Source organism: Xiphophorus couchianus, chromosome 12 (genome assembly GCF_001444195.1).
Source record: "Xiphophorus couchianus chromosome 12, X_couchianus-1.0, whole genome shotgun sequence".
Lineage (NCBI taxonomy): Eukaryota > Metazoa > Chordata > Actinopteri > Cyprinodontiformes > Poeciliidae > Xiphophorus > Xiphophorus couchianus.
The window spans coordinates 13,989,870-14,006,648 of NC_040239.1; the positions used below are offsets into that span (position 1 = coordinate 13,989,870).

At 38.8% G+C, this 16,779-nt stretch overlaps 1 protein-coding gene and 1 long non-coding RNA gene across 3 annotated transcripts in view; one reads left to right on the forward strand and one right to left on the reverse strand.

Moving 5' to 3' along the window:
- Positions 1-16,779, forward strand: part of sema6a (sema domain, transmembrane domain (TM), and cytoplasmic domain, (semaphorin) 6A) — a 144,582-nt gene that overhangs the window by 80,916 nt on the left and 46,887 nt on the right. For both annotated transcript variants that reach the window (XM_028033525.1, XM_028033526.1), the window contains exons 6-9: positions 202-303; positions 11,312-11,402; positions 12,931-13,050; positions 14,478-14,566. In XM_028033525.1, the coding sequence (XP_027889326.1) occupies positions 202-303; positions 11,312-11,402; positions 12,931-13,050; positions 14,478-14,566 (402 nt within the window). The remainder of the gene's footprint in view (positions 1-201; positions 304-11,311; positions 11,403-12,930; positions 13,051-14,477; positions 14,567-16,779) is intronic.
- The window catches only part of LOC114154433 (uncharacterized), a 101,623-nt gene that overhangs the window by 14,915 nt on the left and 69,929 nt on the right, over positions 1-16,779 (reverse strand). The gene's annotated exons all lie outside the window — the stretch shown is intronic.

Below are 16,779 nucleotides of genomic sequence, written 5' to 3' on the forward strand. Positions count from 1 at the left end.
TGAAAACATTGCGTCCCCTGACGAAAAGTTAGTGTTTGTTACACATGGATGACATGTACTTTACCAGAAAAGCAAAAAAGGAAGAACACGCTTATTGATCTGAGTCAAATGTTGCTATTAGTGTGAAAGTATAAAGACAGAAATGTCACCGCTCACTTTCTCTCTGTTTTGTTCTTTTATCCTGCTCTCTGCTCCCTGAAGGATGAGTGTCACAATTTCATCAAAGTCCTCCTGCAGCAAAACGGTGACACCCTGTTTGTTTGTGGAACAAACGCCTTCAATCCGTCCTGTCGAACCTACAAGGTAGGGAAGCATGCAACTCTTCGTGTAGACACATTTGTTCTCAGATATGCTGCACCCTCTGGGCCTCATTTATCAAAAGTGCATGTAGCAGAAAAACAGTTGCAGCGTAATTTTGAAACATTTTTTGAGATTTGTCACTTTGAATGTGAGCATAGGGTACACCCAGATAAAACCCACTGCAGGTAGCGTATTGTGAATGTAAGTATTGACTGTGGATTTATGTGTTTATGGCCAATTTATGTTTTACACTGCTGGATTTCAGGTGATTTGTTTATTGTGGTTTAAATTTTTTATTGGCTTTTTCTATCATATTACTTTGAAGTTTAGAAAAGAAGACTGTATGAGTGGTTCATCGGCTCTGCAAATTTGTGTCAGTGTAGTTGCCTAAATATTGTAGGACATTTAAGAATGAAATATTAAAACTATTGTGAATAAAATTGGTTGTATTTCGAATTGGAAACATTTTTATAGCAGTGATTTGAGATCAGAATTTCTCAGGAAAATGTACATTAAACAATATTACTCTATAAATCTGAACTGGCTGAGTAATTAATTGCTGATTGCTTGCACAAAACAGATAGTGAACAATAAACAGAAGCTACTTCAAACATCTTATGTCATTATTGGGCATATGAGGCAAAGGTTTACTAGAGCAAAGTGATCAGAGGCTATAAAATTGATTTAAGGTTTGAAAGTTAAAGTGTGCCAAACTCTAGTAAGGCATTCAAGGTGGAGAATTTGCTGCTTTAGAGACATGAGCCTCACCAGACTGTGGTTTGGACAGGATGCACATTTTCAAATATGGATGTTAGTGGAAAGCAGCTGCGAAGGGCACTAATGGGGAGATAACTTTGTGCACATCTGCACAATGTTGCATTGGATCGTTGGGTGTAAAACTGTTGCTCTGCAGTGCGATGAACTAATATTGACCTGGGTTGACGCTGCGCAATATATGGAACAGCAATCTTCTTTGCATTATTTAGTGTCTGCAAACTCATAGTCACAAAAGACACTTTGGATTACATATTCAGAAGGTTATTATAATCCAGGCCTAATGCATTTGAATCATGATAGTCCATCAAACATTTGGCCAGTTAGATGATGTATCACTTCCTTAAATGCCCAGTTTTTATGTAGCTCTTAATGATATAATGAGGAAATCATGAGGATGAAAAAGAGGAAAATGTGAGTTAACTGCAATCAGTATTGTCATCACAAGACTGAACAATAATATCTCAGTATCATGTTTTACTAATATCGTGCTGCTCTAGTCTGAGGACTGTCAGGACTTCATCACACAATTCCAGTAATTTACTGTACAATGTTTCTATTTGGTAAATATGATCATAAAATAAGACATTACACAACAGGTTATTTTAATGGCTATTGTTTTCTCCTAAATATATCAACACATGGCTGTTTTCCTGTGCTTGGACTGACCTGTATACATACGTATATCATAAATCACATGTATTTTGTCTTATGATAATTTCTGCGCCCAAATCTTCAGCAGTTTTCATAAATGAGGATCCCTTGTTTTGTCTTTCCCCATTTTCTCTTTCTTGTACTTGCCACACTATTGCATGCTGGTTGATACCAAAATGATCCTGCAGCTACTTTCTTTGTCTTTTGACTCTTGTATATTTAATTTGATACATCACAAATTTTATGTGAAAATGTTCAGCTACATGAGAATGACAGCTTTCAGATGTCATGTACTCTGTACATGTTTGCCAAAATTAGATGCTACAAAAATCAGTGGGCCTCAAATATTGCAGCAGTAAGTATGATTTGACTGATAATTGACAACTTGTACAGCTTTGAAATGTCATTCGCAGTCAGTCGGATCCCTAAATATGTAAAAAAAAAAAACAACCCCTGAAATGTCTGATCACTGAACTCTGCACCATTCAAAGCTTCAGAGCCTCCAAAGGGACACACTAGTCTTCAAAGATGGGACAACACAATTTTTGGTATGCCTTTGTAGTAGCAAGATTAACTCAACTCATTTTCCAAGTTTATATAAAAACAAGAAGCCTCAGTATGTTTTGAGTCCACCTGTATGAACTATTGTGTCATGGATTAAATGACTTTCATCAGTCAGCAGGTCTTCTGAAGTCTTTGTCTCCAGTTTGATGTGCTTGATTTAGAAGCACAGAAACCTATCAACCTGCATTCAATCACACACAAACACACACATGCCCACCATACACATGTTGTGAAATGGAGGTGATGACACAGTCCTGAAATCCAACTCGGCCATCTCCTGTAAACTTCTTTGGGGTTGTATTCATGCAGGCATAGTGTCTGGAAGGCATTATAATTCCCCCAGGAAAAGTGAAAGCAGCACAGAAAGTGATTTATTTTTTAACCTCAGGCCAAAAAAAAAAAAGAAAAAAAGAGAAGAGCAGGTGGACAATAAAATTGACTTGAAAAATAAAGCTGTTAATAGAAATAGACATGTGAGACATCTATAGGAAGGCATATGTACAGACAGGAGGGATTATCTTTTCTAATGAAACCTACATTTTTATGGTGTGCAAAAAAAATAAAAAAAATGTCATTTCAATTAATGTACTCTCATAACCAGTTCAGTCACTCTCTCTACCTATGCTAATAGAAACCAACATCATAGCTGCTCAAATAAACAAGGCACAGGGGAAATAAAGGAGAAAAGATGTGTTTCCAGGCAAGAATATCCCAGATCGGAAATAAACCCAGATTCATATCACAAGGTAACCCAGGCTGTGGACAACATCCAACCTTTACCTGATGAATTTTTTCACACAGTCACTTTAGAGCCACAGAATATTTTAGCACTTTATCCTAACTGGAAGAAACTGTCTATACCCTTTACTCTGACACCTCTAAATAAAATTCAGTATCAGCAAGTTTAGTTGTCAACTAAATATTAGAGTCTCGTGTAAGTCCAACTATTCCTAAAAAGTGTCACGTATTGGAGAAAATTAGTGAAAAAACAGAATAATGAACGCAACTTTTCAGAAACATATAAAAATATTTGGTTGGAGAATTTAAAAAAAACTTTAGTATTCATATTGTCAATTTTCCTAGAGTGAATCAGGTTACAAGGTTGACATAAAACCGTGAAGGTAAGGAAAGAAATATGTGATCATTTTCAGAAAAATCTACTTTTGCACTTCAACGCTGAATGGCATCAGAATAAATCTTAATTTTATAAATCCTGAAAATATAACTGGAATTATAAAGGGTATTTGAGCAGATAAAAATCCATGTTAAGTTAAAATTGTGCTCAAGCTTCTCTACTCTGTTGAACAGCTAGAAGCTGATCTGACCTAAAAGCTTGCTTCTTGTCTGTAAAGTACATAAAGCACTTAATAAAAGAAAAGAAACAAGGTGAGGGCTGCAAGATATCAACAAACATTAAATTACCATATAATTGCAGTGAAAAATATTTTTTGGATCCAACCACATTTTCCACAATATTCCCCATCTTTTCCATCATTACAATGGCATCATGTCTCTTACACTCTATTAGGTTTGGATATAAAAGACAGTGAAAGGCCATCCAACAGTCCAAATATGTTGGCATTCAGTGGAATTGCAACCATTGTGATCTTTTCTACTGCTCTATTTGAGAAGCTATTGAAGGGCTCCAGCATTAGTTACATTTTGCCCAATTTATTTTGAAGTATTATATTGCTTCCCAAGCAGCAATACTTCATTTTTTGGAGTTTTACAGTTTGAACAGTGAAAAGAAACTTATGTAGATGGTGGTAATCTAAATTATTTCATTTTAAGCCCCCAAATTTGGTATATACTCTTTTTACAGAAACTACCTAAAGATTGTTTTCACATTCAAAGTTGAAGGGACATATATAAGGTATGAAGGGCTTTTTTGTCCCTACAAGTGTTCCTGTTCTCCATGTCTGAATGCGATGCGACATTGAGATTTTATCTGTGTAGCCTGTGGGGGAACACTCTCCTGCTTTGGTCCACTAGGTCTGTTTATCAGAAAAGGAAGATGTTTCCACTCCGTTGGCTTTGTGGTTCAGCATGCTAAGAGTGAGCGTCTTTCAATTCACTGACTCCTCCTGCAGGGAGAGTGGATTTTATGTCTCTGAATTTATCAGGGTTGGTTAGCTTTTATAGCGCCTCTGGTTATGGTTTCAAGGTTTGTTTTAGCAGTTAGTGCACCGATATTGCTGCGAGTCTGCTGGAGTTACTGGGATGCGTGGGGGAGGAGTTATAAAACCTATGGAGAAAGCAGGCTGCCTGTGACAGAAAAATTAGGACACTTGATTTATTGATTTTGGGGGAGCAATCAGAAAAAAGTATTATTTATGGTTGTGCAATATATCTTTCAGATGAACTTTGTTTAGCTAGATCTGTTTGGGTAGTTTAGTATCTTCAGTTTACATTGACTTGCAGATGTATTCACTTGAACATTTTTAAGGTGGAAACAAAATAATATATGGTTTATTTTTATTTGCAAAGAAAAATCTGAAATGTTTTGATTAAAATTTGATTGTATTCATTCACTCTAAGTCAATAGAGTCATATTCCTCTTTTGGATTATGTCTCTACTGGCCTTGCACATCTAAGGCCTGTTATCTTTGTAAAATATCTCAGACTCAGTCAGTTGGATGGAGAGCATTATGTGAAGATCAGTTTTAAAATGTGGATTTTGATCAGGGTGGTCATACAAATAAATATGCTTTTGATAAGCTCTTCTACTGTAACTCTGTTGTCCTGTGGGAAGGTGAACATTTCCCCCTGTTTTGAAATATTTGTCAGGTTTTAATCCTGCTTTGCTCTGTTATGCTCCATTCATCTTCTAATCAACTTCTAATCAGCTTCACAAAAATGTCCCCAAACAAAATGCTGCCACCACTATCATAATGTTCAACACTTTTCCCTTAACTTGCCCAGCACAAAGCCGTAGTGTCAACAAATTCTCTCACCTGACCCTGAGACCTGTTCAGCCTCCCCAGTTATTATGGATAAATGTATGTGCATCCATGATTTTTTTCTTCCACTTTACAATTATACAATTTTGAAATACAGTTTTAATTCTTTGTTCTCTCATAAAGAAGCTGTCATTTTTGTGAGTGGATAATGATTTTAAAAAGTATGCGTATACCCAAGCAGCTTGCAGTGAAACCATTGCAAACATGCAACCTTACAGCACACATTTTTCAAAGCTTCTCCCATGCTGCTCTGCTGGCAGACTCTCAGGGCAGATACCAGGCCTTTGATGGCCTGCTGGGCTTATCCAGGCAGCCTGGTCAAAACTCTCTCTGTGTGTGTGTGTGTGTGTGTGTGTGTGGTTAAATCCACCTTGGCCACAGTTTGGCTCTCCATCTCACCAGTGTGACAGCATTGAAAAGAGCCTCTGTTTTGCGGCCAGCCTCATCCCACATTAATCAACGACGCTGCGAGGGCAAGCAGGAGGGACTGAGAGGAATAGATGAGGAGAAAGGAGGGGAGAAAGAAGGACCACTGAAGGCGCCAGCCCAAACTAGCACCAACCCACATTGTTTTCTGCTTCAATGGCTTTCCCACCTAGTTATTTCTTTATTTTTAACTCCCCATTGTGTTTCTGCTGTGTCTGTTTTAGAATGTGATCAAGGTTTTCTCTTTATTGGCTTTCAATATTGATTTGCCTCATCCACTTTGTGTTCTAGAAAGTATACGTTAAAAGACCTTGACAGCATGATGCAGTCTTTTTGTTCAGTTCTCTGCAACATTAAACTCTATTTCCCTCCCCCCATCTCTTCTTCCCTCTTCTTTCTCTCTTTCTGCAAAGCACTGACACCTCACTCCCTCCATCGCTCCCATCACTGTACCATCTTTCCTTCTGTTGCCTTCTCCCTCTGTCACTCTCTTGCTGCGCTGCCATAATAAATGCCCCATCCAGCTGGGTTGATATATGAATGGAGTCAGTTTCATCGCCTGTTGCCTGGTGCAGCAGTGGGGGTCGGTGGGGAGTCTCTAAGACTCCCAGGTGATGGGGCCTGGACTTGATTTTAGTGCACTTGAAATTATTTGTGCACACTCAAGAGTTTGCTGTTTTTGAAAAAATACTATTACCCATTTTTTTCTTTAAGTCTATTCTATTGAGACAGTAAGCCTGTAAAAACACAATAAAATGCTGACTTATAAGTAACTTTACATCAAAAAGGACTCATTTGCTTCCATTACATGTTGAAAAATGACTCTCAAACAGACAAGAGAAGTTAAGATTTTGATGAGTCAGGGTAGAAAAGATTTTTTTAACAGCCACAAACACTCTAGTTTCTATTTCTAGTCCAGAATGTGTTAACATACATTTTTCATCCCTCTATTCCTCAGAAACTGGTTACGGAGAAATGGGCCGTGACTATTAATCTCCCGGGGAAGTATGTTCTGTTTTTAGATTGCACCACCTCTCCCAGGACAGGTGCGAACTGGTGCACTTGACCTTTATGGATGGAGAGAGCTGTTTCAGGTGGAAAAATATTTTGCAGTAGAATACATTTGCCGAGGCTTAACCCAGCTGCAAAGAGTAGGTCAACCATCTATAAATTAATCAGCAAGCAAGGAGTAAGACAGTGGGGACTTTTGGGTTCTAAGAACCAAGCCATAGTCATGAATTACTGAGAACTTTTATTATTTTGGAAGGGCTGACACATTCCAATATTAATAAACCCCATGAAACATGCAGCACATAGTCCATGAAACATTAAGCTTTACTGTTTTCCAGTAAATGATACACGCCACCTCAGAAAAACCTGTAATACCCACAAACTGCAGTTTTTTCAGTCAGACTAGGTGGAGGCACTTCAGACCTGACTTGTAAAACCAAGACTTCGAACTTGACTTAAGCTCATGGACTCAAGTCTGATTGGCAATCTTTGTTTAATGTAATCATGAGTGAAGGCAAGCTGGTATGCATACAGACTGGAGCTCAGACAGCTAATGCAGCAATGTAAGCACATAATTTTTGTCAAAGGGTGCATTCAGTTTAATACCCAAGATGTTTCTGGGCAGTGCGTTTTAATGATTTGTTACCATCTGCTCACATTTTCTGTAGCTTCTTAATATTCCTCGCTATGATCTTGATCCAATTTGGACTTGCTCCTCAAAGAATTGACATGCGTCTTGGACTTGCCTCACAAAAGACACGAAACTTGACTTGAACTTTCTACTCAAAGACTTTAAGAAGCAAGTTAAAGGCTTGAGATGACTTGGACTCACTTCTCAAAGATTTGCCCCAAAAAGACTCGATACTTGGCTTGGACGTTTCTCTGAAAGACTTGACTTGGACTTGCCCATCAAAGACTTGAGGCTTGACTTAGAAAGGATTTATGCACATCTGTAGTTAAACATGGTAACAATATTGACCCTGGCACACTACATATTGGTGCAGTCAACAAATAATGTAAAAATAAAGTTCACTAAGCTATTCAATTCGAGTCCCATGGTTCTTCAAGTAGCATAAATTTGTTTTGAATAAGAAATCTCCTGATAACATCTGATGTGTCGTCCTTACGGAACCACACAAACGTAGGATCAGAACCTCACTTTTAATTCAGAACCAATTATAATCTTCCTGATGGGCATGTTCCGGCTCCATGTTGTGTTTGTCTAATTAATTAGCATATAGCCCATGGAAAACACTAATGAGTTGTTGTAGTAATTAATTCATCTAGATGCATTGTACCTTAAGCCAAGGTTACTGTACATTCAGCCTGCCAAAATGCACTAGAATGTTTTGTTAATGCAACATGTGACAAAGCTCTCATTATGCTGAACGGTGTCTCCACAAAGCTGAAACCCGTCTGTCTTCTTTGCAGCCAGTAGGGTTGACAGCATAATAATGTTTGTCTGCTTAATGGCGGAAAAATGCTACAATTCTCTCAACCAGTTCAAATATTGAATTTCCTTCTGCTTAAAAACATTGTGGTGGAGTGTGGCAGGTTTATCCTTTTCTGCCTGCCATATTTCAAAACACTGAATATTGCTTTTGACAGGGCTAACGCCATGTGAGGGAGCGTTAAGGTGTTGCTTCCCCACACATGCCAACTCAACAGGAGATTGGAGTCGTATGCGTATCTGCGGCAGTGGGGCTTGGAGTGTCTTCCTTTGCTTGTACGGCAGGAACAGATTAGTGACAGCCGGCCAGGCCTAGCGGACAGAGGTCACTGCATCAGTGGAATCATCTGAGAAGATGGAAGGCGTATGGAGTGATATGTTAGTGTTCGTCAAAGACGGACGGGGTGCTTATGTTACGTAGACGACAGAAAATGCTGACGTTGCACTCAGATTCAGTAACTACACCTGACCTTCAGCTACTCATGTCTGCTCTGATCTGTCCAATCTATAATTACAGCCTTTCCTGTCTTATAACAATTTGCGTCCGTCTTGCATTGGTATTATCCTGCTTTAATTGCTGCAGAAACAGAAAGAATGAGAGTCTGTGCAATGCCCTGCATGCCACTGGTGCTTCTGTGTTTATTGTAAAAGGTCACTTATAATTTTCCCTGCCAAATCAGCCTCAACAATTTCTTTGGCAAGCTTTTCCACCGTTGCGCTGGGGTTTGTGTGTGTGAGTGTGTGACCTTTTTAGTGGGCAGATGATAACCGTTTCCGCCGAGACAGGAATAGAAGACAAAATGACCTGTTTCGAGACCAGAAAGGGCGGCGTAAGCAGTTTGCAGCCTTAGTAAGCCGTGGCGTTCCCCCCCCCAAGACTTTGTCAAGAGATGGTGGAGAAAGTGAGAGCTGTTTGTCAAGAACAAGATAGAAAGAGATACAGGCGGAAAAAGGACTATGAAATGTAAACTGCAAGTGAAATGTTCTCTCATCTGTGAGTTTGCACACCTCTGGTCATTAGCCAGAGTAAGAGAGCATCCTGAGACATGCTGGGCAACACAAGCTATCCCATGGTGGGATGATAGTGACCTTTCATCCATGTCTGATTATGTGCCATGCTCTGCCAATTTCACTGGAACAAAACTGGAAAAACTTGTCTTAATTCCATTTTCAATAGATTGTCGGCTAGAATGAAAACACTAATTTTCAGTGCCTTGAAAATTACTCTAAACAGATTTGGAATTGGCAACATAATAGGATTCATTTAACAAGCAACTAATACAGATATTAAATGACATATTTTACTTATATAAAGGATGCCATCTAAATATCTGCCAATACCAATATTTTCCATCACATCCATTTAGCCACTGTCTTCCACCTATTTGAGATCAGGTTTCAAGGGACAAAAGGTTTAGAAAGGAAACCTGAACCTCCCTCTCCCCAGCATCACTCTCTAGGTCATTCTGATGGATCCCAGGGCATCCCTAGACCAGATGGGACACTCTCACTAGTGAGAGATTCATTACTCATAGAGTAAAAAACTTTTATTTTTTTCATTTGTAATGGTTATAGCTTAGAGGTAAACGAAAGCCAAAATTCAGTGTCTCGGGTAATTAGAGTATCACATTATACCAACAAAAAATGGATGTTTTAAGCGCAAATAGCATTATTCTGAAAAATATTTACATTTATTTGCACTGAGTGCATGGCTGGACCTTCTCTCACTACCTGTTACTGGTGCCTCTTTTCCCTACAACATTTCTTCCTCCCACTCAACTTTCTGTCAATATGCCAATATGAATTCCAGCTTCTTCAGCAATGACCTTCTGTGGCTTGCCCTCCTTGTGAAGAATGTGGACTGTTTTCTGGACATCCGTCAAGTCCATAGCCTTCCGCCATGATTGTGCAGCCTATTGACCCAGAGAGAGACCGGTTAAAGGCTCAGGGAACCTTTGCAGGAGTGTTGAATTAATTAGCTGATGACTTTACATTACTGACATTTTTTCTGAGACACTGAATTTTGGATTTTCACTGCCTGTAAACCAGAATCATCAAAATTACGAAAGCTTAGAATATGTCACTTTATGTATACAGTAATGATTCTATATATTTATAGTTTGCCATTTTATTTTTAATGACAATGTTCTGGCCACGTTGCCAAGAAAAATTGTAGTTTGTGCGAATCACTTCTCGAAGGACTCTCTTGAAAACAGAGAACAAGTTCATTGCAAACCTGCAGATTAAACCCTCCTCATGCAGGTCCACTCGACCAATAGCTACATCATTGTTGGTTGTACATTTGGGTTAATCTGGGTCTGACTCAGATGTAATGTTGTTCAACTATGCATGTATAAAGTGTAAATACAAAGTTGGGAGGCATGGCTTCCAGCAGTAGCTTATTTGCATAAAGTGACAGTCCTAAAGCAACAAAACAGGCATGGTCTCATTATCTGAGAAGGATTTTTTACTAAAAAAATTTAATGAAGATGTTTTGGATAGCCTATCCTAATTTATTCAAGGAAACAGAATTTGTCTCCTTTTATATTAAAAAATCTTTAACAAGTTCTTCCCAAACAAGGCGCATCAGCACAAGACCATGGGAATGCAGCCAAAACAGTCACCATTACACAATCTACAACTAAAACTTCTTACAACCTCTGCTTAAGGCTGCATGCTCACAACATTTAGCATTTTTTCTCCACACATTTTCTTTTTTTACATCTTCACAGCAAAACAAAAAATGCCTAGACCTGTGTTGAAGATCTGGTTGAGGGTAGCTAAAACTCTTTTTCACCATCAGCACAGTTGGAGAAGGAAAAAATCCATTCATCCTTATTTTGAGACATCTCTGCAGAAAGTGTCTGTTTTTCTCGCTTGGCGACAGCTTCCCAGATACACCCACATGGGCGGCTTTGACAAACCTCAGCAGGGCACCAGGATGGCATCCAGAGGTTATTTAGTTAAATGAGCACACTGCTGGGTTGGATAAGACATTCGTGTTTTCATTAAGTCACCCTCCCTATGATAACATGTTTGGCTTTTTCCACCGTCTTTGAGAACATTTTTCAAGATCATTACTTTCAACTGGCTGTGCAGCTGGTCTTATTGATGCCACACTCAACACATTTCTGATTTGCTCCTGACCTTTCTGATGTTTCTTGTCCCGCAGATGGACTCCTTGGAGCCTTTAGGAGAAGAGATCAGCGGGATGGCGCGCTGTCCATACGATGCCAAGCATGCTAATGTTGCACTCTTTGCTGGTAAGACTAAATTTCTCTATGCAAATCAATCATCCAGACACTCTAACAACATATCCTGTTGACATTAAAAAACAAGCTGTTCAATAATGCAGTTCACTAGATTTACCAAGATCTTGCAATATTAAAAATGTTTCTCATCTAAGCTTGGAGTCAGCAAGTTGCTGTAAAGATGTGACTGTTTGTTAAGTAACTAAGCTTTTACCAAAGGCCCTCGATATGAAGGGCTGTGCTATTAGCTTGACAATTTATCTGACTAAGATAAATTTAAGTAATAAAGGAAGTTGTTCTTGAATTAGCCGTTTGTGGTGAGAAAGTCGGGCAATAAAGACTTCAGGTGTGTCCAAAGATTTTGGGTGTGTCCCCCTTTAAAGGACTTGATCTTCATTGATCCTTAATTGACCTCAAAGACTGGAAGTGAGTGGATAGTCTATGCCTCAGATTTAGCCCCGTACTTTGATGTACGTCCTGTCACCTAGTTGATGGTGCTAAACACAAGCTGTTAAATAAATTGAGTTCTTTTTTTTATTACTTATTTAACATGATTTATAGTCAAATGCAACCTTTAAAGGTTGCAGTCCCTGAATTTGGACACACCCTGTTAATGAAAAAGAACACTTGGTTAAAATCAATACCCTGTGGTTTTAAGGAGCATTCTGACTACATCTTGTAAAGCAAAGCCAGTGTGTGTAAGATCCATCAGAGGAAAATTGCCAGACTTGCCTCTGTTTTTGCTTCGAGTCTGAAATTTGTTTCCTATTAGGATCTTTGGAAATGCATCAGTAGTACTATGGTAACTGAAATAATAATTTGCCTCTGACTTTTCTGTTATTCCTTTTGTTTCTTATTTAGTTTCTTTCAATATGAATGTGATTTATGAAAGGAGGAAACCAGAATGAGTCAGCTCTCTTTGTTGGTGGAATGTGACCCTCATGCTACAAAAGACATCCAGTCCTTGTTCATGTTTATTATGATCCGATTTATGACACTATTGATGATCTGTCCCTTCTGGTTTCGAACACATGATAGATGCCAAGCCGGAGCAGTTAATATGTAGCAGAGCTACTTGGAAAAGAGCTGGAAGCTCTGAGTAATCATGAGGGTTCCTCTCTCTGCTATCCTTTCAATTATGTCGTTTGAGTTTCCACTGTGGTTAAGACCAAGCCAGGCTGAGGTCATTCTGGTGGCCCATTGTGTTTGGGCAGTCGTGTGTGTTGGCGAGTCCATGAAAGTGTGTGACTGCGGCTTAAACAAGGGAGTGTGGGGATTCTGTATTTTATTCACAGATGTGCAACATGTTTAAGTTTTGTTTGTTGTTTGTTGAGGACTTCCTTCAGTTTGTGTGACTCATCCATTTTCCAGGTCTCAGGCTTCTGAAATATGTTAGTGTATCCAACCACAGAGGGCAGAAATCTCTTTACTAAACGCTTTTTATTTCCTCTCTTCTTTATGGCTCTCTGTGTCTTACTCTCTTTATTCTTCTCCATCTTTCCTCCTCATTGCACTTTCTACCTCTGCATTCCCTGTCCAGATGGCAAGCTGTACTCAGCCACCGTAACAGACTTCCTAGCGATCGATGCGGTCATCTATCGTAGTCTTGGCGACAGCCCGACTCTTCGCACTGTCAAACATGACTCCAAGTGGCTGAAAGGTGAGTTGAGGACATGGAAACTCACTTGTTGCTGAGAAAAAAAAAAATGTTTTCAAAGATGCCTCACCATGTGTGTTGAAACTGCAGAATAGGCATAGGCAGGTTTCACATATCAATACATCATAAAGTTTAAATGTTTGAAATTAAAGATTGCAAAACTGTTTCTGTTATATCAAAGTTCTTTGGAAAAGTAATTCAGTGTTGTTCCTCTTGTTGCACACTGCAAGTCAGCTGGCTCCCCCATATTTCTTGAAATTATTCAAATTAAAAATCAGTGCACTTAATGGACTGAATGCTTAAACATGTAAAGAGCAGAGATTTAAACTGAGTAATATATATTTTATATCAAAAACATTCATTAAAATTGGATGAGAAAGTAAAATATTATGTCGTCATGGTTCCTGCGCTACACCGCGTCATAAAATTATTTAATCTGGCTCAATAGACTCAAACATCTGACTGGTCAATCCAGCAAATTAGCTTCAGATCAGCCATATAGGAAGAAGTTCCACCCACTGACTGGACTTGTAGGTCTGACAAGAAATAGAATAAAATCAGTAAGCACTGCAACCTTGAAATGATCAGTTGAATAATTACAGATGGCATTTTGTAATCTTTATATTTAACTTATTACATATTTTATTAACTATGTCTGTTTTAATCATTTTGACTATTAAGGGAAAAGTGTAATTTGATTATCTACTTACTTATTCACAAAATTGTGGCTTTTTTGGACCTGTAAGTATCACATTGTTAAACCATTAACAAATTATTAAATTACTTTATAAAAAGCAGAATGGTAATTTTGCATGACTTTTTCTTATTTAGTTATTATGTTACCTTTAATATTTATTTTCCGTACACATTTTTCCATTTAAAAAATATATGGCTGTCTTATATAGCCATATACTGTGTATATATATATATATATAAATAATTTTTTTTCTTCATTATTTGTCATTTATTTAAACAGGTTTGCTGACTGAGAACAAATTCTCATTTTCAACAGTAACCTGTTTTGAGTGTTGGCGTACATGCCATGAAACTGCTATATTTTTGCTCAGGTTTATTGTATCGTCCTGCAGGTCTGACACTAGATCAGTGCAGAACCACTTATGCAGATACTCCTCAATCTGCTTGAAGTCGATCATTTTGCCATCCTGCTTCGACTGAAATTGTTCTGCCCCCAGGGTGAAACAAGCACCAGTCCAGTCTGTCAAAACCCAACAGGGAGGCAGTCTTTTCTCACATGCAAATTGTTTTGCCTGCATAAAGGATAATAGAGTGAGGCTCTCAAGACCGACCATCAGTGCTTCTCCTCATAATACGATAGATATTCTGTTTGCTGTGAAATATGGTGCCAGAACTATTCTGTTGTGGTAAAACATCACTGACTTCTTTTCTTTTCCTTTTTTGCTTCCCTGCAGAACCATACTTTGTCCAGGCAGTCAATTACGGAGACTTCATCTACTTCTTCTTTCGGGAAATTGCAATGGAGTACAACACAATGGGAAAGGTAAGCACAAGCCAGTTCTTCTGCTATTGTTTGAACTCTAATCAGAGGTGACTTCCTATTTACTGGGAGAATGAGGAAGTGCCTGGGGAGGCTAAAAGGATATGGGTGTATCACATGTTGGGAAGGAGGCTTTCAGGAGTTGCTAAGTGGCAAGAACTTATTTTAGGAACAACGAACAGAATACAGAACTTAAAATAGAACCAGAAAAAACTAAATCTATCGATGTCTGCAGGATCTATTTTGGAGGCTAAAAATAGAGGCAGAGCGGATTGCACGCCCGCATCCGCTCTGCAGTGCTCCTGTTTGACCTCTTGTCTCAATGTTTCCCATGAGAAATTCCTCCCAAGCGCCGCAGAGAAAAACCCTGGAGGGGAACAGGAACAGGAAAAGGCTGGAGAAGGACAAGAAGAGGCAGCAGAAGATTTTTCTCGGGGTATTACACCAGCGGGACGAGAAATTTCTTCTCTAATCATCTCATTTGAGTTTTGGATCAAGCAATGAGAGAGTTTAATGAAGCAGCAGGTAGAAGTGAAGACGAGCATGTACTTTGCAAAATAAATTAAAGGGAATATAAGAGAGAACGGTATGAGAGCAGATCTGAGGCGATGCAAAACACAGAAGTAATGGATTCAGTGCCAGAAACGACAGCCATGTGTTATATAGAGCATGAATACAGATCAAGCCTCTCAATCTGCTGGGTGTTTTGAAAGCAGCGTCAGTGTAATTATGCAAGTGGTGGGAGATCTGATGGAGCAGAGAGCAATTTAACATTCAGTGGATGATATTTCCCCATTATTTCCCAACAGAATGGCCTTCCCTGACAATGTAAGGAGTTGCTTGTGCAACGTGGCAAACTGATAAATCTGCTGTGGAGGAATAAAATAAAAGTAAAACAAAAGGAAATATATTTCTTAACATAGATATTAGCTTGGGGTGAAGAAATTAGGATGTAAATCTGGAATAATTCAACCTCCAGCTTGACACTCACCTGTTCAGCATTTTTTGTTGCCACCCGCTGAAGCTGCCGTGGGTGAGGCTCACTGCACGGCCAAATCTCTCATTTATATATCTGTATGTGGGTCAACGTGAGAACAGGGTATTCTGGTGTGTGCCTAGCCTGGTGTGTGCGTTTAAGGGTCTGGTTTAAATGCATGTTTGCACCCGTTCACACTGTCAATTTTGGGCCATGGTTGGAGTTATAGCTGTTAACTATAGTGTGACAACAGCTAATTACAACACTGGCTACCAAATCTAACAGTACAGTTCCAATTACAGTTTTTGGCTCTGATTTAATGCTGTATGGTTAAAACTTTCTGTTGCCAGGTGCTGACTAACTAAACATATGGTGCACAAATTTACTGCAATAAAACACCAGGTTAAGACGTGGCTATCCTTAGAAGATTTTTCATCACGGTGTATACTGAGTTCTTTAAGGGGCAGAAACAGCAACACTCATAGGTTTATGGCTCACCAACCAGGGTGGCACCAAATACAGCATAAAAATATTTGTGCTTGGTGTCTTAAGTGAATTTTCTATTGCTGTCTGTCATGTCAATAACAATAATGCTTTGGAGGGCCTCTTGAATTTCACTGACTAATTATGCCGAAGCTGTTTCCTTGTTCAACATTCCTGATCTTGCCAATTTTTTCTGAAGGAATCTCTAAAATAGTCTTGTTGAAAATTAAAAATACTTTTCTAGTTAAATTTTTCCATTTCTGTTTTGATTTAAGGACCACAACAGATAAAGAAAAGTATAACTATTAGCAGTACACTATACTGCTAATAGTTTTAGGTTACGTTGACACACGTATAAACTTTCATTACATCCCGTTTTTAGTACAAATATTTTTAATATGTTGTTGGAACGCCTTACCAGTTACAACATCTACAATTCTTCAAGGACAGATGCTTATAAGGCTTATAAGTCAGTTTATGGTGAATTTTGATTGTTCCTCCACCATCAGCTTTGACACTGATGGTGGACAAGAAGGCCGGTCTCAGAGTCTCTGCTCTAATTTATCCCAAAGTGTGCGGTCATGGTTGAGGTCAGGACTCTGTGTAGACTTGTCAAGTTTCTCCACCTTAGACTCGTTTGTTCATATTCTCATGGACTTTGCTTTGTGCACTGGTGTTCCTGTTAGAACTCTGCCCATAAAGTCAGACATGAAATCGTCCAGTATGTTGCTGTAGCATTAGTAGCCCCATTCACAAA